The sequence below is a fragment of the Lemur catta genome, chromosome 6 (assembly GCF_020740605.2).
Source record: "Lemur catta isolate mLemCat1 chromosome 6, mLemCat1.pri, whole genome shotgun sequence".
Lineage (NCBI taxonomy): Eukaryota > Metazoa > Chordata > Mammalia > Primates > Lemuridae > Lemur > Lemur catta.
The window spans coordinates 42,812,634-42,838,324 of NC_059133.1; the positions used below are offsets into that span (position 1 = coordinate 42,812,634).

The 25,691-nt window shown below is 39.8% G+C and overlaps 1 protein-coding gene and 1 non-coding gene across 3 annotated transcripts in view; one reads left to right on the top strand and one right to left on the bottom strand.

Moving 5' to 3' along the window:
* The window catches only part of PTPRB (protein tyrosine phosphatase receptor type B), a 106,740-nt gene that overhangs the window by 16,412 nt on the left and 64,637 nt on the right, over positions 1-25,691 (top strand). Inside the window, exons 1-2 of one of the 2 annotated variants that reach the window (XM_045553368.1) lie at positions 13,068-13,167; positions 13,564-13,837. In XM_045553368.1, the coding sequence (XP_045409324.1) occupies positions 13,114-13,167; positions 13,564-13,837 (328 nt within the window). In that variant the 5' untranslated portion in view covers positions 13,068-13,113. Of the gene's footprint in view, positions 1-13,067; positions 13,168-13,563; positions 13,838-25,691 lie in introns of those variants that run through there. The other variant, XM_045553367.1, reaches the window with a different exon arrangement.
* Positions 18,373-18,507, bottom strand: LOC123640909. Its single transcript, XR_006736138.1, has one exon. It is a non-coding gene; the product is annotated as a small nucleolar RNA SNORA70 (small nucleolar RNA).

A 25,691-nucleotide genomic window follows, 5' to 3' on the forward strand; every position in this document is an offset into this window, starting at 1 on the left:
CTTACTCTTGCAGCTGCATTCAGCTTGAAGGGTCAGCTGAGCTAGTCAGTGCTGGCTGTAGGCTCAGGCACCTAGGTTCTCCTCCACATGGCCTCTCACCCTCCAGGAGGCCACACCAGCTTCCTTTTCATGGGGTTTTTGGCAGCTTCACCAGTGGGCAAAGGTGGATGCTACAGGCTTCTTGAGGGCTAGGCTCTGTAATCACACAGCATCACTTCTGCCCCATTCTATTGGTCAGCACAAATCTCAAGCCAGGCCAGATCAGGGAGTGAGGAAAATAGACTCCACTTTGTGATGGGAAAAGCTGAAAAGCCACATTGCAAAGGGGCATACATTTTGGATGGGAGGGATCTGTGGCCATTAAACAATATACCATACCATCATCATCATCATCATCATCACTGTCTCTATTTGGCAGATGTCACGCTGAAACTTAAAGAGGTTAAAGACTTACCCAAGCTCAAATGACTAGGGAGTTGCAGAGCAAGAAGAGTACACCCACGCACATACACACGCACCCCTGAACATCTAGCCACCTATTCTGTTACATAGAGTACCTGTTGATGAAGGTAAATGCCAACGAAGTAATGGTCTGAAATCCAGTAATCACTCTTCATTAAGGCTATTGTAAAATTGTCCTACTTTGACTCCTTTGGAAGCAGAATGTTCCCTACTCTTCTCTTTTCTCCTCCCTTTTCTCACCTCCTTACCTGCCACTGTGAGGGCTTTGACTTTGGAAGACTGTATGTGGGGCCAGTACTTGGCCACAACTCTGTGGTGCACTCACTCGCTCTCTCTCTCCACCCCCCCCAACACTGAATAGTAAATGAATTAACATTATTTCATATGCCTAGAGTAGTGCCTGGAAAATAGTGAAATAGTTTAATTTTTTTCTTTTTATAGCTGGATCTGGGAACTCTTATGAAATAGTTTAATTAATATTAGCTGCTATTATTATTGTAACCTTTATAAACAGTGTTATGTGGCCATGTGTGTCTTCACAAGGACAAAGTCAGTGGAACAGGAAACTTGTCTATGGTGTGAGCCAGGAAATATCTGGATCAGTTGTTCTTCAAGTACAGACACAAAACCCAGAACTTATTAGAAATGCAACCACTTGGGCCTTGCCTTAGACCTACTAAATCAGAAACTCTGGGTATAGGGCCCCCAACAATCTGTGTTTTAACAACCCCTCTAGTCGCACTGATACCTTTTTTTTTTTTTTGAGACAGGGTCTCACTCTGTTGCCCAGGCTACAGTGCAGTGGCATCATCATAGCTCACTGCAACTTCAAACTCATGGGCTCAAACAATTCTTCTGCCTCAGCTTCCCAAGTAGCTGGGACTACAGGTGCACACACCACCATTCCTGGCTAATTTTTGTATTTCTTGTAGATGGGGTCTCTCTGTTGCCCAGGCTGGTCTCTAACTCCTGGCCTCAAGCAATCCACCTGCCTCAGTCTCTCAAAGTGCTAAGATTACACCACCATGTCCAGACTCTGAGCAACAGGGTGCAAGAGGAAGAGTTAAATGTGGAGAAGTGGACTCCAAAGAGAGAGAGGAAGGGGGGCCTTGGACTTCACTTTGGCTTCAAATCCTGACCAGCCTCTGTCTACTGTTTGAGTAGTATACTCTCAGGAGAGGTCTGGTCCGGACCCCCTCTTGGCCATGTGACCTTAGTGCATGTGGTTTGTTGCAGAGGTAAAGAGCTAGGGCTCCAATGTCAGAGAAACCTGGCTTAAATCCCAGTGGTGAAATCTACTAGTTACTCAACTCGAGTCATACTCATGTCTCTTTAAAATAAAGATACTTGTGGGTACTCTATCTGCCTCTTAAAACAGGATTAACATCTGATTAAGCAAAGTGCTTAGAACACTGGCTATTCATAAGTATTCAATAGTTTTAGCAAATAATACTAGCTTCTCCTTGTTTTTGTTTCACCGTTCCTATCCTGCCTACTTCACAAGGTTATCAAAACCAGATGAGCCAATATATTATGTGAAAATGCTTTGAAAGGGATAAAATGCTGAGCATGCAATAGAAACGTTATGGGCTGTTCTGATACCACTAAATATCTATAAATCTTCTTTGGAGGTGCACCTCCTTCTTCCCCTCCCCACCCCACCCTTGCCCTGGCCTGGGAGAGAGGTTGCATTTCCTCAGCTCATGAATAGCCATTGTGGAACTGGTCTGGGCTTTCACAGTTCTGTGTTTCCTCCCATTTGGCCTTCAAAGAGATCACAGCCCAGTGTGAGTCTCCAAATAAATGAGGAGGAGTGCAGAAAACACCCCTCTTCCCCAACCCCCTGCAAGTCTGGGGTAACCTCCTTTATTGGGTCAAAGTATGCAGGGGAGACACGCCACTGTCACCACTGTTCTGTGGCCAGAACTGAAAATGGGACAATAATATTTCCCTTTACTGAGGCCAAGACCTAGAGGGAGAAGAACAAAGATGTAGGAGAAAAGTCAAACCATCCCCTAATCACTCCTCATGACTCTTAGATTGCCTAATGTTAATGGGATAAAATAGAAACAGGTTCTGAGATTGCTGATGCTACAAAAAGGCCAATTGAGGAGTAGCATTGTGGGAGGGACGTGTTTCTGAAGACCCTAATTTGTAAGGAGCATCATCTAAGCCTCATTCTGACATGGGCTACAGTTTGCTTGATTTGCCAGCTGAACTGCATTACAGCGGGCCAATAGCATAAATGCGGCTTACAATTCACTAGACCCTGCCAGCCTTAAAATCACAAGGATTCTTCTTTTCTTTCATTGTCTTTTAGTTATGAGTGATTTGCATTGCTTTCCATTTTTGCGCACAAAGACTGTGTTGATAGTTTGTCTGTATGTAAAACTGACCCTTGAAGAACGCAGGTTTGAACTGGGTAAGTCCACTTATTTGCGGCTTCTTTTCAACCAAATGCAGGTGGGAAATGTGGTATTTGTGGAATTCAAAGCCTGAATATATGGAGGGCTGAGTTTTCCTATAAGCAGGATTCGAAGGGCCCACTACAGCGGGACTTGAGTATGTGTGGATTTGGTTATGGAGGTGGGGATGGAACCAATTCCCTGGCTTATACTGATGGACAATTATGTAATTATATGCACATAAAATGCAACCACAAAACAGAGCATGTGCATTGAAATGGGGTCTTTAATATGCCAGTATTTCTCTGGCACATTGTTTTCCCTGCAGAAAGGTCTACCCCAGGCAAGGGTTGATGTAGTAAGAGAGAGAAAGGCAAAGAAAAAGCAAAATGAGATCAAAGGAGAAGAAGCCAGGAAGTGCCCATTGAGAGAGCCTATGGCTCTCAGCCCTGACCGTGGATACATCAGAATCCAGCAAATGGGGAAGCTGAGGCAGAAGGATCGCTTGAGGCCAGGAGTTGGAGACCAGCCTGAGCAATGTAGGGATACCCCATCTCTTAAAAACTATAATTTGCTGGGTGTGGTGATGCTGGTCTGCAGTCCCAGCTACTTGGGAGGCTGAGGATTGTCTGACCCCAGGAATTGGAGGCTATAGCAAGCTATGATTGTGCCACTGCACTCCAGCCTGGGCAACGGAGCAAGACACGTCTCTCTTTAAAAAAAAAAAAAAAAAAATCCTGGAAGGCTTTTTTAAGATTCTAAGATTCCACCTCAGACCTACTGAATCAGAATTTGCTGAGTTCTCCTACCTCAGTACCTATAGTGTGAAAAATCTCCCCATGTGCGATTAGGTTTCCAATCCATTGGAGAATAATTGAATAACCAGCCTGTTGAGAAAAACACTGAAGGCAAGAAAAGAAAGGAAGTGCTGCTGGGGGTGTATAATTTGAATCTAATCACAAAGACATATCAGACAAGTTCAGATGGAGGGAGATGCTGTGGAAATAAACAACCTGTATCATTGAGAAAAGCCAATGTCATGAAGGTAATTTTAAAAGACAGGAATTGTTCCAGATTAGAAGAGTAAGAGATGTAACAGCTAAATGCTGAGCTAGATCCTGTAGTAGAAAGAAAACAAAAAAATACTAAAAAGGACATTATTGTGATCATTGACAAACCTGAAGTATGGACTGTGGATTTAAGTATTGCTGCAATTTTGAATTTTCTGATTTCGATAACTTTACCGAGATTTCACACTTAATTCAAGATGTATGCAATTATTCTGAAATGGTTCAGGTAAAAATATTATATGTGGAGAGAGAAGGAGAGAGAATGATAAAGCAACTGTGACAGAATGTTAAAGAAACAAATTGCTGAGGCTGGGTGAGGATGTATAGAAGCACTTTGTACAATTCTCAGAACTTATCTGCAAATTTGAAATTATTTCAAAATAAAAAAAGTTTTAAAAATAAAAATAGTAAAGGAGAAGTCTACTTAAAAGCTTTTAGAGGGTAGGATCCAAGGGATTCTACTGAGTTGGGGATAGGCCAGTGGCTGAGACATACTAAGGTCTGTCTTCCTCGAGGACCAGGGGACAGCGGGTGGGGGTTAGGAGGTGGAAGGAGAGCAAACACCAGGAGAGAAATGGTGATCAGAGGGTCAGAACTTGGGATGAGCTAGTTGACAAGTGTGATGATAAGATAAAGAAACTCTGGATGAAACTGATACATACCCTAAATCTCTCTAATTTACCCCAGCTACATATTGGTTGCACTCGCACATTCCACTCACAGAATAACAGCTTTGAAAACCAGTTTTGTGAAGTATGGTGAAAATTAACTGAGTGGAGAAATGCTATGAATGAAAGGAGCTGTCCTGGAAGTAAAATTCCCTTTCCATTCTTCCCACACTTTGGAGGAGCTGACAACAGAATACCACCACTGCTAAGACCAGATAGAGTCCCCCCACTGGGGAACCTTCTACTGGGAGTTGGTGGCACCTACTTTTCTATCAGGACTCTTGTTATTCTGGATTCCTAATAGATCCCAGCCAATGAGTTCACCTCATCTGTGTAGCTTTAACAAGTGCCTGCTGCTCATCTGGGGGTCTGCGAACATTGACATCTCTCCTCTTTATGCAAGGCTGTTCTGCCAGCCCAGGACAGCAGAGCTGTGGAGGGGGTACTGCAAGTGTGTGCTTTGCTATGAGTTTTGACCTCAGTGGCCTCAGCAATGACATCAGGAATGACCTCCTGATTGTTGAGAAGAACTCCATCTTCTCTGGAGTTAGGGTTTGTTCATTTGGAACATGGGCTTCTTGGACACTAGCTTTTTCCTAAGGTTTCAGTGTAGGTATTAAATTCCGTGATGCTAAGGGTTCCAGGTGCACATTGGAGCAGTTGAAGAATACTATGTGTTTTGTTTAATACTTACAAATGCTTAGCCATGCGTTGTTTCATGCTGGGGATGCAAATGTTTGCTCTGTCAGTATATAAGTAGACATTGAGTCTCCATGACCTGGGATGCAAAGGCAATAATAAAGAGTCATGACCCCTTCCTTCAAGGGCTCTGTAATCTAGTTGATGGTTTTAGCAGTATATTTTTGAAAAACATGATAAGATCCTATGATCTTCTGCTTTGATCACTGTCAACCCCAACATTCAGGGGTCTCTGAGATGCCATCAGTCTGCTTCATCCAGCAGAGAAGAGCGGGGTGAGGGAGCTGTGTGGAATTAGACCTGCCCAAGGAGGCAGGCAGAATGTGGGCCTGGAATGCCTCAATCTTTTGCTTTTTAAAAGAAAAGTCAAAATCCAGATATTTTTTGCATGTAAAATCTCCTTTCTCAATATTACCTACTCATTCCAATTTTTAAAACAATATTCATATCTCACTGTAAAAGCAAAAAGCTCACCTGTGCTATTTGTGACCTCCAAGGAATTCATGGCAAGTAACGGTCTAGCAATGAGATATTCGGAATAAAAAGAGGGTGCAGTTTTAACCCTCCACTCATCATTCTCTAAGGGAGATGAAATGGGTGAATTTTTGTTTTCCTTTTCTTTAAAGCCAGTGTTATCTTAAGCCATGTTTTATTTATCTACTATTCTAGGGTTTGGTGAATAAATGTTCCTGAAACCATAATATAGTGCAGCCACGCCCATGTGGACCATCCACACTAAGCAGGAATCCCTCCACTGGGTTCCTGTGCAAGCAGCTCATCTCCCAGGGTGAGGTGGGGGGGCTGGTGTGAGTGAAAACCTAGCAGGAGGACTTGAGGCTGAGAAGTGATTCATTTATAGTTACATCTGGTTGTAAGTTATGTGGCTGTCTGTGGTTACAAAGTTATGACAAAAGCTATGCAACGCCTATTTCCTCCAAATTAAAAAAAAAAAGATGGGGAGGGGAAGAGGGTGAGAAATTGGTGTAGAGAAAGAAATACTAGGAAATCTCAGAGATGCGTCGGAGAGGGACGGGTGGAGTCTGCTGTTAGAGACATATCCGGCACTCCCACCCCTCCTTTCCAGTATTTAAAAAATAAATCTTGGTATGTCCAACAGACAGAGCAGCGGTTAAATGTCTTTGGTACCGATATACTGAAGAGTTTCTCTTGGGTAAGAGATTGAAGCAATGATAGTTTATTATCATTTAGATGTTCTCAGAAAGACATTTGCATCCATAGACTTTGTCATTGTCTAGTATAACTAAGTGCTCAGCATCTGTGATTTATTTTAATGTTAGTCATAGAATAATCATTACTACTGATAGTCATAGAACTTAACATTTATCAAACCCTTTGGCCAGGAACGGTTCTGTGCATATAAACACACTTTCTTATTTAATCCTTGCAACTGCCTTCCTAATGCTTTTATTATTTCCATTTTCCCAGAGACCTGTGATATAGAAAGTTTATCTAGAAAGATACTAAGTATTCCAAACTGTATCTCTAAATATAAAATAGGATGGTCATTTTTTTAAATTTTGTTTTATTTCAGTATATTAGGGAGGTACAAATGTTTGGGTTACCTATATTGCCCTTGCCCCACCCGAGTCCAAGCATGTCCATCCCCCAGACGGTGTGCACCACACCCATTAGGTGTGAGGATGGTCATTTTTAAAAAAAAAATGACTTATTGTTAGGTCTGGAGCCAAGAGGGAGACACAGGAAGCCTCAGGTGTAGCAAAATGCTGTTTATTTGGGGCATCTGGGTGCAGATGGGTGGAGGCCGAGAACAGTGTCCACAGCAGGAAGAGGAGTGCGGTGGGTTTTATAGGAGGTTTGGATGGAAGCTTGAGGAGGGTGAATTTTTTTCTGAACATTAACTTGTTCTGCAACCGTCTGGGGTCAGAGTTAGATTTACAACCTCCGACTCTCCAGACTCCTTGGCTATTGTTTCACAGCCCTTATGATCACTATCTGAGTTTTCCATTAACCGCATTCCGTGCTATGCATACTTTCTGGGTTCCCACCCTGAGCAAACCTAATACTTATCAAAATAATGTTTCCTTACATTTTAATATATCTCTTTTTAAAATGTGTGACACCTGCTGCAAGTTAAAGTTTTATTCACTTTTGCTATGATTTACTACTGAGCCAGTTTAAATTAAAACTTAGAAAAGGATTCACCATCTTGTAATTGGTTTTAATTGACAAAATCCCCTGCTTGCTATGCTTTTGTTTTTAAAAAGATAATATCTGGAGAAAAGCCAATAGTGAGATTTGCATAACAAAAGTACTTCCTAGGAGGAAAAGTATCAAACTGTCATTATGTCTAACATTCATTAAGTTTGCTGCATATTGATCCTCTTTTTTTTTAGCATCCAAGCTTTTTTTTTCTGAGACTGAATTGCCCAGGCTGGAGTGCAGTGGCATGATCAAAGCTCCCACTACAGCCTCAAACTCCTGGGCTCAAGCGATGCTCCTGCCTCAGCCTCCTGAGTAGCTGGGACTATAGGCACATGCCATCATGCCCTGCTAATTTTTTTGTGTGTGTGTGGTCTAGATAAATATGTTTTAATGATTTTTTATGGTTGAAGCCACCATTTTTTTCTTTTTTAAAATTTCAGAATATTATGGGGGTACAAACATTTTGGTTACATATATTGCCTTTGCATTGCCCAAGCTAGAGCTGTAAGAGTGCCCATCCCCCAGACAGTGTGCTCTGCACCCATTAGTTATGAATTTACCCATCCCCTCTGCCCATCTCCCGCCTGCCCGGCACCAGCTGAATGTTACTTTCATGTGTGCACCTAAGTGTTGATCAGTTAGTACCAATCTGATGGTGAGTACATGTGGTGCTTGTTTTTAATTTTTTTTTTAATTTTTTGTAGAGATGGGGTCTTACTATGTTGCCCAGGCTGTTTTCAAACTCCTGGCCTCAAGCCATACTCTGGCTTTGGCCTCCCAAGGTGCTAGGATTGCAAGTGTGAGCCACCACACCCAGCCCACACTTTATTTTTAATGAGAACTTATAAATATAAAATATGTATATTATATATTATAAAGGTCACAATTTACTTAAATGACACATTCTAAACTTGTTCCAAGACCTCCTAAATCATCTATATAGTTTCTTATAACCAGAGAGCTCAGTAAAATTTAAGAGAAAAAAAACACGAAGATGTCATTAACTCTTTTGAATATAAAACTATATCTAGTACAGGGTTTAGGGTATAATATGAGACTTTTGTTTGGAATTTAAGTAGGTCTTCCTCACCAACTAGAACAGGAGGGCTTGTTAAAACACAGTTATGGGGCTGTACCCCCAGCAATTCTGATTACTTCGGTCTGTAGACGAGCTATAGAATTTGCATTTCTAGCAAGTTCTCAGATGATATTAATGCTATCCTTTGAGAATCACTTTCGTAAAGGATACTGCCTCCCTCCTCCTTCTGCTATTCCTCATTTCTCCTTCCCTCCCACTCTAATCTTTTCCCACCTTTTTCTCTTTCCCTTCAAAAGTAATCTTCTCTTCCTCTTTTTTATTCCTTTACCCTTCCCTCTTTTTCTCTCTTTTTCTCTCCTCTTCTCCCCCACCTCCTTTCTAGGATAGTATTCAAGGCATCCAGAGGACTGTGTTTAAAAGGACTTATTTGAAGTATTTATTCACATAACAATATTTCCTGAGCAGCTACAAAGATTCATTTATTCATTCATTGACCAAGTATTAACTGAGACTCTACCTTATGCCCAGCCCTGTGCAAGAAGGGCAAGACAGGCAAAGACTCTGTCCTAACAGCATTCCCCATAGGACCAGAGAAGGTAGACAGTGCACAAATATATAAATAACGATTATTACCAAATATCATTAATACTCCAAATTAAACAAACAGGTTACTGAGATGAAGAATGATAAAGAGATACTTTTCCCTGTGAAATTTGAAAGGGCCTGCCTGGCTCCACAGAGGTGTGTTTAGGCTGAAACTCAAAGGATGAGAGGAAGATAGCCAACCAGAGAGCTTCAGGAGGAGTGGTCCGAGGAGAGGAAATGGCAGACACAGAAGCCCTGGGGCAGGAGAAATCAGCTCCATGGGTGTGTCTCCAAAACCCAAACCACAGCCCTGCACACAGTAGGTGCTTAGTCAAGATTTGCTGAATGAATGAATAAATGAATTATCAGACCCAGGCCACTGGAGAGTAGAAGGCAAGCAGGAGAACAGCAAGGAGTGGGCAGAGGCTGGGTAATGAAGGGCCTGGGTGATGAGGAGTTTGGATTAGCTTTGCCAATCCACTCTCCCCTCCCCTCATCCACCCAACACCCCTTCTCCCCGTCTACGCCCAGTTCAAACCCTGATCTAAAATAGCAGTTCTCAAACAGTGGCTCCAGGATGCCAATGACCAGGTGTATCATTCAACATCTATGTTCCTAATGTGACAAGATCCGTGGGCTTTTAGCCATGAATTCAAAATTAATGACATGTTAATTATAACATAATTGTTAATTAATTGCTATGACAATTTTTTTTAAAAACAGCTGTTTGTTCACTTATGTCTAATCAAAAGCAGCCTCAACCTTCCTATGTAGTATGGGAAAAGTTTCCTAGTGGCAAGAAGAGGTTGTCCCCTGAAATGGTACAGAGTAGCTGATCCCAAATTCCTGGAATGCAATAACTTCTAAAGCAAATGCAGTGCCATTATGCAGGATAGACTCAGAAGAAGTTGAGGAATTCCAAAGATGAGAACAAAGAACAAAATAATCAATTTATTTATACTTTGTACAGTAGTTTCAAGCAAACTCCTCATATAAAAGATGATGTCTGGCAGCTTCTCCCAGTCCTATATTTCCTTGAATCTATTACAATTTCTCTCTGATTTCTCATATTAATATATTTGCTTTTAAAAGGAAAAATGTAATCAGTAAAAGCTTGAGTTTAAACATTCCCTTTTGTTTCATGGTATGCTAATTTTTGTGGGTTATTTAGGACCTACTAATTATTTGAAAGCTCTGTTGTCAGCCTTAAGATTTTCCAAGGGAGAACTAGTAGTTATATATCTCTGGAAAAGAGATGTCTATAACTTTTGTCCTTTTCTTCAGTATTTCTATGATTCTTCATATAGATTGAAGATAATAAAATAGATAAAGGATACATGATTCTAAATGTATATGTCCCTCTTTGGTACATCAAAAAGAAAATAATTGCATTGAAAAAAATCATTTCTTTTTTTCCTAATTCCTGTTCCCAAGAGCTTTATTAGCATGATCACTGTTAAAAACATAGAATTTGGAAGCATCTAAACTGTGTTACTGTGAGGATATTTTATTGCCCTGTTTGACTGGTCTTCTTCAAACTTTGAGCTTTTGGTACATTTGCCTGCGTGATAAGGAAAGATTGTTAGACAGTGTGTTGGAAATAAAATATAGCTCTAAAATTAACTGATAGGGTACAGTATATTGGTGCCATGTAGTGTTTTAAAAAAATGTTTGGGAAAGCTTGGAGGAGGTAGGATTTATTGAAGATTTCCACAAATGACAGAAGGCTATTTAGTATATGTAAGTGGGAAGATTCCAAATCTGAGAGCTGAACTGTGAGAACATTTTAAACCTCAAAAGAAAGGGCAAAGTGAAGGATGAGCAACAAAAGTCAGTAAATGGATGAATTTAAAAGACAGCAAAAAATGTGATTTGGGTACAATACATTACTTGGCCAACTGATCGTGTACAGCACATTAAAATTTGCAAAGGTGCTTTAATATATATGATCTTATTTATTCATAATAGCTCTGTGATGTATGTAAAGTAGGTATCATTACAGTTTTACAGTGGATAGAAATAGTGTAATAGAAACTTGTTTTCTTAATATAGCAAAACAAGAAAAAGGTAATAAGGGAATTAGGCTGAAAGGGAATAAGGCTGAAAAAACACCCCTGTAAAGGCTGAAGGCAGCCGGAGCCTGCAGTAAGGCTTGCAGTATCTAATGGAGGGGAGGAGGGGGCTATCTCTGACGAGGCAGAAAGGTACGCCAGGCTCTGCAGAGCCACTGAACTTGGGGGCAAAAAACAGAGTAAAAGCTCCTTAGTAAGACAAGTGAGTGACCTGGGCAGAGAAGTAGGAAAGATTCTGTTTTCCCAGAAATACACAGATGTTTTAGGTGTAACCTTTTTTGAGTGTTTGCTAACTTGAAAAGGAGAGTTGAGATCTCTGATCTGTCTGCGGAGATTTGAGATCTCTGGTCTAGCTGCAGATTAAAAGTCCATAAATTCTTTGAAGGAGGAGGAACTTTTTTTTTTCATTAACAGATTTTTTAAAAACATGTTTTCTAAAAGAATTAAAATAATTTTTGCTTTTTTCTACTTTTCTTCAAAGTAGATACACTAGATAAAATATCCCCAAATATAGTTTTATGCATAACCTGTCTATTTGAAAAAGAAGGGAATATGTTCTTCTTCCACTAATTTGAAAATTAGAATATGGAATCGCATGTCTTTTGGTAGTTGTTAGAGACGGCACCCCCCAAAAAAAGGAATCAAAAATTTTAAAAGTTGTTGTAATATTTTGGTATTATCACCTGCACACAATGAAATATTCTTGCTGTTTGCTTATTGGGAACTTTTCTAAAATCCATCTTCAGATACATAATCATTCAGGTACTAAGGCAGTTGCTCAAGGGCATACAGTGGGTGCTGAAAACTGAGAAATGCCATTTCTTTGTAAACTTGTGAGAAGCTGAGCCATGAATAGTATTTTTCACCAAAAGAGTTTACACGGCTTTCTTCTATTGGTTGGATAATTATGGATGAAATGGCTTTAACTACTGGACAAAACAGTGATGAAACTGCTTTGCTATGGGTTGAACAATGGACGGTGATTATACTTGTTGGTCAGCGCTATTTGCATAAGATTTAGGGAGGACACAGACCTATACAAGAGAAAAGAGAAAGTGAGTGGGAGAAAAGAATGAAGGTCAAGTTGACAATTGTCCGGCTCCTTTTGGGGTCTTTTTCTCTTGCTGGTGTCAAGGGGACATGCATTGGAACAAATGAATGCTGTGAGGTGACAAGGGCAAAAGCTCTCTAATAAAAGCCTCCAGGAAAGAGTGTAGGCGACCTAGGGAAATGTGCTGCGGTCAAGTTTAATCCTGGGAAAAGAGGCCCAGGAGAAAGCAGATGAGGAAGATAGGAAGGAAGATAGGGAGGGGGAGACGCTGGGTGTGGAGGGAGGAAGGGGGCGGGGTGGGGGCCTGGAAAGTGAGAGGGAGCAAGCACTAACTGTGGCTAAAACGACTGGATTGAGGACCACAGAGTGGGGAAAAGCGAAAGTCCAGGAGGAGGAGGAGGAGGAGGAGGAGGAGGAGGAGGCAGAGCCCCGCGGACCCGGGCGGGACCCCGGCGGGGAGGTGGCGGCGGGGCAGCGGGGACAGCGTGGCCCGCTTCGGGCCGTCTTGGCAGCCCCGGTCGCTGGCTCCTCAGGGCTCCCTCCCTCGCCGGCGCATTGTTCCTTTGCCGGGAGACGAGGAAATTGCCTTTTGATTGCGGAAGTCCGCGGACGGGGCTCGGGGCGAGGCAGCGCGGGTCAGCATGGCAGCGTGGGAAGGGCGGCGCGCTGCCTGTCCCCGCCGCCTCTCGCGTCCGCAGCCCGCCCGGGGCGGCAGCAGCAGCAGCGGCGGCGGCGGCCGCGGTGGCCCCTGCGCGAGGCCGGCCCCGAGGGAAGCGCGCGGCGCCCGTGGGCCGCGCTGAGCGCGCGCAACAGGTGACCCCCGCGCCGCCCCGCGTGCAGCCCCCTCTCTTTAGTCAGGGTCTTAACCACTGAGCGCAATGCTGAGCCATGGAGCCCGCTTGGCCTTGTGGGTCGCGCTGAGCCTGCTGCAGGTGAGTGACCTGAGAAGGGGTCGGGGTCTAAGGCGCCCCCTCCTCGCTGAGAACCAAGTTCCCACTCCACTTTCTGGTCTCCCGGGTTGTACCTTGAAGAGGGAGGTGGCAGGATTTCTTCCTGCCCCTTGGGAAGGATGATCCTCTTTTGAGCTCCCACCCGGACTGACAGCTCATCCTACTGTCAAAGGCAAAAAGCCACCTTCTCTCTCTTGCTGCTCTCGACAGACAGCTGCTAGGGAGAAAGTTGCTGTCCGGCTCCCCTGCGGGCCTTTGCTCCGGCTAAAGGGCAAAGGGACTGGCTGAGGCTGGGGGCCAGGGCTGGGGACAGGCGTGGACGTGTACCTGGGCAGTCCAGACTGCAGCCTTCAACTGTTGTCTCTGATTCTTTTGCAGACGGGACTGGCTGAGCCAGTGAAATGTAACTTCACCGTGACGGAGTCCAGGGTCTCCAGCCGGTCCGTCTCTATCCAGTGGAAAATCTGGGGGTCACCTTGTAACTTTAGCGTCATCAATAGCAGTGACACCTCGGAGGCTGCGTGGTGCCATCCCATTCGGATAGACAACACCACGTATGGATGTAACCCCAAAGATTTACAAGCGGGAACTATATATAACTTCAGGATTGTTTCTCTGGATGGAGAAGAGAGAACTGTGGTCTTGCAAACAGGTAACGGGTGGCAGGTGCAGTTGGATGGCCAAGCCACTCCTGGCTGGGCCCTGCCTTTTCAAGCCGGTGTTTCATTTGAGTTCCAGGAATACAAAAAAATAAAGCTGTGAAGATAAGTATTGACAAAGATTTCTGGTCTCCTCAGATCTGGTGAAAAGCAGCTTGGTTGACTTTCAGAGACACCCTTAGTTCTGAAAACAGCCAACTAGCCACTGGAGGAGGGTTGGGAGATGCAGAAAAGAGAAACTTTGGGCTATAGAGGAAATCTGTTAAAGTGATGTGTTTGGGCTTCCATTGCATTAGATTGTCAAGCCCTGGAATAATTTTAAGTAAATGTTTTTAGAATAAATAATGAAAGTACAATGATTAGGAATATGCCTTTTCTCGACTCAGTTTTAGTTTTAGAACCAAGACATAAAATCTCCAGGAATAGAATAGAGCTATATTCATAGGGGAAAATTAGAGAAGTCCCTTGAAGTGAGATACCAAAATTATTTTGTACTTCTTGAGTAACTGAAACAGCATAATATCAGAGAACATCCTTTGGTTACTCTTTACCTCAAGTCAATCATTTTCCTTACACTTTTGGTGAATCCCTTCATATGTGAATAGTAAGAGTTTCTGAGTTTTGTTACCTGTCAAATGAGTGTTAGACTAGGTCATTCAGGTCCAAGTTCTTACCAAGTGCCAACCACTTAGGTAGGGGCTGTCATTTAATCCTCAGAGCCACCCTCAGATGTGCTCTAAATTCTCTAATGACTTTGATACTTTATGACTTCATTATTCCTTAACATTATCTCTTTTTGTTGCAATAGTGATGCCTTTCTTTCATCCAGAAATTGAAATTTAAGTAAAAAATTCTAAAAGTCAAATTTAGAAATGTGTTGTCCTTACTATTCTTTCACATATCAACCTGAACAGAGATTATTTCTTTTGCTGTAGTTCTCTAAAGAGCCTTGAGAACTCTCAGTTTGAAGGGCAGTTATAGCAGGATCGAGAGATTTAACTGGGCTCATGTAACAAGCCAACCAAATATTAATTCTCTTATTTTTTCAAAGAAAAAAAAATCAGAATGCCCAATTACGTCACTTGACTTACTTCAGATGAAACTTTTAGGTAATATGTGAGATTTGCAGAAACTCAAATTGAAAAGAGAAACCACTTGTTAAGAATCTGGTTTTTTTTTAATATGGATTCAAAGAGAGACTGAAATTAACCACAAAATTAAAACATTTTACGGAAGTTTAAGCAGCTGGGTTGTTAGTCATAACGTTGTTGGCTTCTTGGTATTTGAGGACAGTTCTGTGAACACTCATACTGATAATTCTTGGAAATTTATAACATAGAACTTCCAGATATGTTAATTACATTCGAAAAGGCATCTGGTCAACTGGTATGTGTGTTCAATGGGGCAGAGCCATTTGTTAAAATAGGTTGAGCTTTCAGAAGCTTGTTGGCGAAAAGATCAAGATACTTAAGAAGCTGGAATAAAGTCATTTAATCCAGAGGATTTACTTTTTGGAAAAATGATAATGGAAAAGGACTCACTGTAGATGTTACTAGTTAGGATAGGCTTTGGGTTAAATTATGCAGGTAGGTGTTTCAGTCCAGAGGCATTTATGAAAGGTAAGAAATATTTACATTATATTGACCATGTTAAGTAAAACAAGACCTCATCAGCATCCACAATGTGCTAGTATTCAGGGTTCTCATCATTTTTCTTAAGGAGGTACTTTGTACAGATACTTTTCACCACAGATTTTATGAGCTTCATGATAAATGTGAAGAATGAAAATTGCAGGAGGTGTTTGCATAATGTTAAATTTTCCACACTTATTTGTATGGTGGCTATTTAAATAAAAATTATTTTTAATTAAGATACTTTAAAAATTGTTTCAGGGAGGAATTTTTTACTTGGTTGTTATTTATTTGTCTGTAGTGCTTTCTATATGTTAAGGACATATGTGAATTGCTCATGTAGTTAAGAGAAAGTACTAGTATTCCTTTATATTGATTGCTAAGCTACAGAGATGAGCTCCATAAACCAAAATTTACTGTTATTATATTAAAGCAATGCCTACTAATACAATATTGTCTAAGACAAAACTTCAAACAAAAAAAGTCACTGAGAATGTGTGTGCTTTCCTTATTCCATCTTGCTTGTCTTATCAGTCTAGAACAAAATAGAATGAGAGCAGGATGTGAGATTTGGCTAGAGATGCAGTAGTAGCCTAGATGATCTCTGTGTCATTCAAATGTGATTTGTCTCACCATTTTTCCTGAAAAATTTTCTAAAATAGCTAGTTATTTTGGTGTCACATACATGGCCTTAAGGGTAAAACAATTTCATTAAGCGGGCAACATTTTAGCAATAGTTTCTACTCCAGATTTAAAATCAGAATTGAAAAGCCTGTGGATTCTAATTCAGTTCAGCAAACTTTTAGCAAGCACCATACCACAGGGAACTATGCCAGGTAGTGACTGGTATCCTTATAAAGATGACAAACAAAAAGTGGTCCCTACCCTTGTGGTCTTGTGCAGCAGTGAGAGAAGGTTACAATGAAGATGGTGACAGAGCTTTGTCACAGCTTTCCTGGATGAGGACTTTACCCAGCCTCTTGTACAACATGCTTTCATAACCATAGAGGAGAAGGTATTTGGCAATTGTTACATTTATTTGGTCATTAAGTAGGGAATGCAATAAGAATATCCTTTGAAAGCCACATTATTTAGTTGTGAATTCACCAGAAATCAGACAGTGAACATACCAGATGTTGAATAACTTGGCACATTTGAAAGACTGTGTCCTCATAGTCACAAACCAGTAGCCTCTGGGGATGTCTAAGTGTCTAAATAATAGCTATCTTTTATTTGACTCACATAGTATTTGTGAAAAAATTCCAGATTATTTCACCAGCATAAAAAATGGAAAATTCACATAAAAACACAAATGTATGAATTCTCTTAAAATATTGAAATATTTGGCAAAACTGTCTACCTAGAACTCTCTAGAGTTGAGTTGTAGCTTCTCCTTTTAGATACCGATTCACTGGAATACCCCTTCATTTATTTCTTTATCTGAATGCATTCTAAAGACATTTGAATTTGTGACTTCTACTTTAGAGTTTTCATTTGGAACTTTTGGGGGGCAGTATTTGTCCAACAATAAGAAGTAGGATTTTAGTACCTAAAATGGCATCTAGCACATGGTAGGTATTCCATAAATATTGACTAAATGGATGGATAGATGGATGGACAGATGAATGAGTGGATCTATGGATGGATGAATGTATGAATAGCTAGATAAATAGATACAGATAGGTAGATGTGAATGAATGAAATTAATATTTTAGTGAGAGAATATACATATTCTAAAAATTTTGTCTGTTCTTGTTAGATTATGGGTAAACTACAGAGCCCAGGGATGAGATGCATTGTAGAGGTAGAGAGCTTTACCTGTAGAAAGAATATTTTAGTGGAATTTAACCCTCTTGCCCTCTTGTTAGTCAATTTCAGCTACCTATTCATCAGCCTAGGGGAAAAAAGGTGCAAAAAAACCTCTCAAATGATTTAAGTTATTTTAATATGACTAATTCCTTTTTCTTTAATAAAAAAATATTTTAGGGACTTTAATTATCAAATCACCATATCAGCTATTATTTCTACTTCAAAATGTTGTTTATTGTATTAGTTTTCTAGAGCTGCCATAACAAAATACCACAGATTGGGTGGAATAAACAACAAAAATTTATTTTCTCACAATCCTGGGGGATAGAATTCCAAGGTCAAGGTGTCTGCAGGTTTAGTTTCTTCTGAGGCCTCTATCCTTGGCTTGCAGATGGCCACCTTCTTGCTGTGTCCTCACGTGGTCATCCTTCTCTTTGTGTTATCTATGTACTAATCTCCTCTTCTTAAAAGAACACCAGTCATATTGTCTTAGGGCCCACTCTAAAGACCCTTTTTTTTAACTTAATCATCTCTTTAAAGGGCCTATCTCCAAATATGATCACATTCTGAGATACTGGGGTTTAGGGCTTCAACATATGAATTTGATGGGAACATAATTCAGCCCATAACACCTATAAAACTTTAAACATAAGCCATTTTTTTGGACAGGAGGTAGGATTTATTGGTGGGCATGAGTGAGGAGGGGGCAGCACAGTGGAAGCCCTCATGAGTGTAGAGCTTACTGCTCGTCCAGAGGGCCATCACTGGAATCCATTTGACCCCACATCTATCTGGGATAAGCCGCTTCTCAGCCACCATGTCTTCAAATTCATCCTCATTAAACTTGGCAAAGCCCCACTTCTTTGAGATGTGGATCTTCTGGCGGCCAAGGAACTTGAACTTGGCCCTATGTAGGGCCTCAATTACATACTCCTTGTTCTGCAGCTTGGTGCAGATGGATGTGATGACTTGGCCAATATGAACCCTGGCCACTGTGCCCTGGAGCTTTCCAAAGGCACCTTGCATACCTCTCTGGAGCCTAGATTGGGGACAGCACAAGATCTGACAGATGAACATACATCAGAAAGGGTTGTGCGCAAGGTCACTCAGAGCAACCCATACAAACAACAGGCTGTGTACACTACCAAGGAGGCTTCTGTTTACAGTCATTGCACACTGGGCCCCCATGAGGAAAGGAACATGGTCAGCTTAATTGGCAGCAGGATCTTATTTTTTTTAATTAATTTTTTTTTTCTTGAGACAGGGTCTCACTCTGTTGCCCTAGTTGGAGTGCAGTGGTGCAATCATAGCTCACTGTAGCCTTGAACTCCTGGCTTCAAGTAACCCTCCCATGCCAGCCTCCCATGTAGCTAGAACTACAGGCATGCACCACCATGCCTGGGTAATTTTGCTTATTTTTTGTGGAGATGGGGTCTCACTATGTTGCCCAGGCTGGTATCAAACTCCTTGCCTCAAATGATCCTCCTGCCTCAGCTTCTCAAAGTGCTGGAATTACAGGCTTGAGCCACCATGCCAACCCTTATTTCTTAATAATATCTGTATGTTACTTGCATCAAAATCTCTTATAGAGCTTGTTATAAAAACAAGCTAATTCTAAATTCTAATAAATTTAGAATTTATTAAATAGAAGGAATGGAGCTGGGGGAATCTTCATTTTAAATATCAGAGTGAATCAGTTGCACACTGATGTTCAAGAGCTGTTGACATAATTTTTCCATTATTCATTGGCTTTAAGATTTTAGTACCATTCCTCTTTAGGCTTGGTTCAATCTATAATGCCTAGGAATATTTATTGTCTTTTTTCTGGAAGAGAAAAATACTCTAATATTTGTTTAGTGCTTTTATAGCATATAAAACATTTTCACCTACTGTATTTAGTAGGTAAGAGTATAAAATATATATTATACTAACCATATATTGTTTACTTTTATCCTCATGGCAACTCTGGGAGAAGGTATTATGAAGGAGCAGGTTGCATAGTGACCAAGAGTTGAGTTCTGAAGGCACATTTCCTGTATCACATACTAGCCACATTATTTGGGGCAAGTTACTTAACCCCTCTAGCACTGTTTCCTAATCTATAAAGTGAGGATGATAATAATAATAATGCCCACCTCATAGGGTTGTCATGAGGTCTTAATTAGTTCATCCATAAAATTCTGGAACAGTTTTTATCACATACTAAGTATGTAGTAAGTTTACTATTATTATTACTTTCAGGTTGGAGATGAGATTGATCTTCCTAAGAACTAACTGGTAATTTTCACAAATCCACGCAGCTAATATATGATAAAGCCAGAACTTGAACCCTGGTTTACTGGCTCCAGCTCCAATATTCTTTTCACTACTCTGCAGAAAGGATATTACTCTGAAATTGGGATTAGCTCTTTCAAATTACCACATGATATTTTGTTAATACTTTTCAAGTCAACTTTTAAAAAGGACAAAGTATATTACAAAATATTTTAAATCTCTATATACCTAGCCTAACCAAGGGTGGGGATAATGATTAAATGTGGTTTTACATGAAGAAATGGGGAGCCACTGTTGCTTTTCAATTGTGTTGAATTTTTGGTGGTGACTTCAGTGTTTAGCAATCAGCCATTTGCAGTCAATTTATTTCAGGAATTTTAAGGTCAAGCTGAGCTGCCTACATGGAATGAAGCAGCCCAGTTCTCTAAGACTGATCTTCCTGCATGTGCTTAGGAATACTCTTCTATTAGTCTGACTTCTGTTGGTGGGCATGGCATTCTACACATTAGCTAGAAAGAAATAAAATCTAATTTGTCCAGACAGAATAAGAGGAGAACAAAGAAAAACTGTTTGACCTTCCATTCCCAGACATCAATTTGCTGGAATCCCCCTGGGAAATAAAAGATAATACTTATAACTTTCTGACCTTGTAGGAGAAATCAAGCCCATTCCAGATGTATTAATGTATATAAATTAAGATGCATATATGCTCCAAACATATACTATACAACTAAAATGAACATGGCAGGCATACATATAGATTTCCAGGGATTTTTGTTTTTCATTTTGTTTTTCTTCCTTTTATATGGAAAAAACTTGAATACATAAAAAAGTAAAAAGGATGGTATAATGTACTCATCACCTACCTTCAATAATTACTAATTTATAGATAATCTTGTTTTGTCTATATCCCCACTCATTCCCCCACTGCACATCATTTTGATACAGTCCAAGTTGCTATCATCTCATTTCACTTATAAATATTTCAGTCTGCATTTCTGAAAGATAAGGATTTTTTAACATAACCATAATATAATTATCACACCTAACATTAACAATAATTCCTTAATATCTAGATGTCCAGGTTTGGAAGTATATATCAAGTGATAGCTTATGAGTTTCTACATAAGAGGGCTTTTGGGTAGCGATCTGATTAGAAGAGGGACCAGGGGACTTCTCTTTATATTGCATTTATGTAGCATTTTAGATAATATTGGCAAAAGCCTCAGTTGCTGATATCAAAGAATCGGGGTGGGCCTGCTGAAGGGTATCAGGGCAATGAGGGTGCAGCAGTGTCCATAAGTTGTCTGGATTCTCTAATATTCATTAGAAGTGAGCTTCTCAGTACTTTAGTTTAAACTGCTCTCTCACTCTGCAATGCCCTTTCATCTCTCTGATTTTTAAGTCAAGTCCCACTTGACTTTCCAAACTTGTTCAAGTTCACCTCCTTCATGAAGTTCACCTCTGAGACCTCAGCCCTTGGACATCATTCTCAATTTTGCATATTTAGCATTGATATCGGCCTATATTACTACTAAAAGCAAGAGAAGCTGTCATACTCATACCAACTACCATTTACTGAGTGCACACCATGTGCTAGGGGCTGCACTTAACATCTTATCTACATTATCTCTTAACACTTACAACTCTGTAAAGTAGGTATTGGTAGTCCCATTTTACAGATGAGGAAACTGAGGCTCAAGGGGGTTAAGCAACATGCCTAAAGCTCCCCCTGTGGTGACAGTGTTGGGAATTAAACCCAGGTTTAATTCTGACATCAAAAGTCAGCCTCCCTATAATTCATCTTTCTGTTTACCCTTTTCACATATGTCTTAACTCCCTGAGTAGACTGTAGATTCTCAGAGTGCTGGCCTCTACCTATTTATATACCTAGCGCTTAACATGATAAGCTGCAAAATAACACGGCAGCCTGCACTGCTGTTTACAATGATGCAAATGATTGTCAAAACTGCTTTAGTTTCCCTTTTGAGATTGTTAAAATTTTATGTTTCTTAGTGGCTGAATTTTATATCTAGTGTATACAGATGTTAAATCTAATGCACAGCAATCTGATGTATTAGCATAGTATAGCGCATCATCTTTAACATAAGCCAGAAAGCTAACTATAGTCAAAGAGCAACAATAACAAAGTGAAAGACATTATCTCTCTAGAAATGTATTTAATTAACTGGAGGTTGTGAGCAATTTCTTTTCCATTTTGTTGTTCTTCTCATTTTCAAAAACCTGCACCAAAGGATGGTTTGGGCTTTTGCCCCCCGATTTCTATGAGAAAATCTCTAATTATTTTATATGAATAGTGTATTTTTATTCCACTATAATGAAAATGTTACATAAATGCAGCTTCCAATCAAGTCCCCTAACCACTCTACTTTTAACTAGAATGGTATCCCAATGTCTGTAAGAAGCAGAAATTGGCTCTGTAATTTCTAAAAAGGTCTCATGGACTGAAGTTAGACAGTGGTGAAAGACAAGGTTGGGAAAAGGTAGTACTATCCAGTTTGAGAAAACCTTGAGTGCCTAGGAAGAAACTTAGGCTTTATTCTGAAATGGAAACTCATGGAAAGTTCTTGATGCTTCAAGGAGGCTGAGGACGGCAGAAGGGAGAGATGCACAAAGAGGTTATTTGGCAATAGTGGAGGGAGACAGAAAATAAAAAAGATACTTAGAAAACTCCTGAAGTAAGCCAGCATAAAATGATAGGACTCCAGGTAAAGGCAATACAATCGGGGAAAAAGGAATAAACAAGAAAAACATTATTTTGGAAAAGAGAACTTTCATGGCCGCAGAATTTGATTTGGCTGTCATTACTATTGTTTTTCATTTTGTCTATGCTACAATATTCAAACCACCAATTGAAAAATTCTACAAAGCTGCCTATCATTTTCCATGGACACCTATTTTGCTTTTTTGTTATTCCACTGAATATATAATTTAGACATCATTCCCTACACTAGGACAGCTGAGGTGTGATAGAAAGAACACACAATTTGAAGTCAAATATTAGAAGCTCAGCTGTACTACCTGATACCTATACAACACAAGCAAGTCATTTAATGTCTCTGAGTCCCTATTCCAACTGAGAAAGCACATTGTAAACTATCAGATCCCACACAGATATAATGTGGTGCTATTATGTCTTCAGGAAAAGCTTTTGGCACCGACCCATAGATTGGCTGCACCTTTGTTAAAAGGTTGAATTTATTTCTAAAATAAATACAATCATTCCAAATTTTAAACAGTCTAGAAATTCCTATATCAATAAATACTAATGTTTTAATGACCATGCTCTGGCAAAAAAAAAAAAATTAAGCAAATATTACTTGCATTATAAGTATAATTTTCTCCTTCTTTCTAAGTCACTTTTTTTTAAGAGATGGGGTCTTACTATGTTGCCCAGGCTGTAGTGCAGTAGCTATTCACAGGCAGGATCATAGCACACTACAGCCTTGAACTCCTGGGCTCAAGTGATCCTCCTGGTTCGGCCTCCCAAGTAGCTGGGACTACAGGCATCTGCCACTACACCCAGTGTCCTAAGTCATGTTTTTTATGAAAAGGAAGACATAATTCATTTTGGTTCAGGAATTTTGCCAAATTTGTCTTTCCTTTGAGAACAGAAAAATTGGGTTGACATCAAGCCTACTTATTATGAAATTCTGGGGCTTTCTGATGCTGGTAGATTCATTCAAGTACATGAGATGAATATTGTAGAACTTTGTATTTGGCATTTCATATTTCAGGTCTACCTGGAACCAAGAAGTATAAAGATGTCTTGAATGTATAGCTAATGATAAATTGTGATATTGATCAAGATCAAAGCATTTATTTATGGTTTTTGACAGTTTTCATATTTTGTAATACTTCACTGGTTATTATGTATATGAGAGTGGTGGAAAAAACAGAAAAGCTATAAATGCACAAATATGTGCATTGATACCTCTAACCATCAGCATAAATTACATAAATAGGATTTTCTAATAACATATGATCTGTCATATAATCAGAAGATTACAGGTATATGACTAAATTTTCAAACAGCATTAAAAATTTCATTCTCTCTCTCTTTTATATATATATATATATATATATATATATATATATATGAAATTAGCAACCTGATAGAAGTCTCTAATGTGTATCTAATAAAATATTGAAAACTTCTTTTTACTACAGCAGAGTTTTCGTTGGGCTTAGATTAAAAAGAAGTCTGAAAACTATTTAATTTCTGCAGCTTGCATAGCAATAGTGGACCACTGCCAGCAAAAGGCTTTATCACAGTATAAATGGGGTTTTAAGTGTTTGTTTCCAGTGCAGGTTCTCGCAGCCCAGGCACTTCCCAGTCTCATTGTTCCTTTGTTCTAGCGGATGTACAAAGGATTGACTGTTTTGTTTTCTGGCTCAGAGAGATTAGATAAAGTCTACATTTCTGAACTTCACCCTCCAAGCACGCAACCTCAAAATTCATTTTGTATAGCTCATATTTTGCAGATTATATATGTTTAGATTATAGCGATCATAACATCATTTTCTTTAATTTTTATCTGGCTTGGTAGTAAATGCAGATGACAGTATTGATCCCTTTTGAACTATCACTGGAAGCAGCTGTCCCTCTCATCCTTGTCCTTAAAATGCCACTTCAGCAAAAGCGCGTCATCTCAGTTGAGTGTGACAGTGTTGTTCTTGAGTTTCGTTGGCTATTAGAATCCCATGGTCTACTCTATATCTTGTTACTTCTGAAAACTGCCTGGGAATGTAGGTACTATTATTAATTATACTCCCCAGACAGATGAGAAAACGGAAGCTTAGACAGGTTAAGCAACTTGCCGAAAGTCTCATGACTGTTAAGTGATGGAGTTGCGATTTGAATTTCATTCTGACTCCAAAGCCCATGGTCTCTACTGTTACATCTCACTGGTTCTCCTAATATCTTCTCCTAATTATAGGAATAATAATAATGATAATAGCTAACATTGGGCACTTAGTACATGCCAGATACTGTTCTAAGTGCTTTTTATAATATTCAATTTATTCTTCATGACAATTCTACTTAAAAGATAATATTATTATCAGCACTGCAACATGAGGAAACCGAGGCACTGCTCAAAGTGCACTGCTACAAAGTAGGAAAGCCTGGTTCAAGTCCAGGCTATCAGACTCTAGAACCTACACTCTTGAAGTGAACTAAAGGGCTATGCTATGGTGTGAACCATGCAACCTTGTATTCCAATCTCACCTGTGCTTTGGGCTCTTTGTGAATTATATTAGTTAGTTATTGCTGCCTCAGCTTATTTGTCAGCTAATATTTATATTATTAATTATTGATATTATAAAATGGTATGTGGCATATTTAATTTTTGCAGTATGAAGTGCTCATATAAATCATAACATAAAACATAAAACACAGAGACATTAGATTTCATAGGCTGTATTAAGCCTATGGTGTCTTATGAGTTGTCTGTCTGTACATGCCTTTTAAATATAGAGTAAGGTTATCTTCTTTCTTTTTGTATATATTAATGTGTTAATCACAAGTGAACATCTTTTTAAAGTATATATTGTTCTAATAAGGTTTAGAATTCTTGATGTTATCTTGTGAGTAAAATATAGTCTATCAGGAGGTGGATAAGAATTGAAGTTTCTGTAGCCAAGCTACTAAAACATCTAACCTGACCCTTAGAAATTGGTCTCCAATATCTTGATTCCACTTTCTAGACCAAGAACCATGTAGGATTCCTGAAAATTTCTCATATGGAGATGTCTCTCTATAGTGCTACTCTCAGCATTCAGGATATCAACAGCCTTATTTTTCAGGTTCCACTTCCCACTGTAAAAAGAATGGCTGCTCATTAAATACTATTGACCTAGTTCCTAACCCAAAGATATGTTCTTTATCCTATTCCAAGTTCAATGGTGGAAATTCAACACAGGCAAAGCAGGGCTCCTGAAACTGATCCATAGCTTTGGGAGTTGAAATCAAGTTAACAGCTGGGTGCAAGACTTCTCCATTCCCACCTACTCTGGGGGCACTGGCAGCTCCAAAGTGCCCCAAAACTGAGATTTTAAAAATTTAGGCAGGTAGGGAATCTCAACTATTGGGAGAATCCATTTTGGTGTG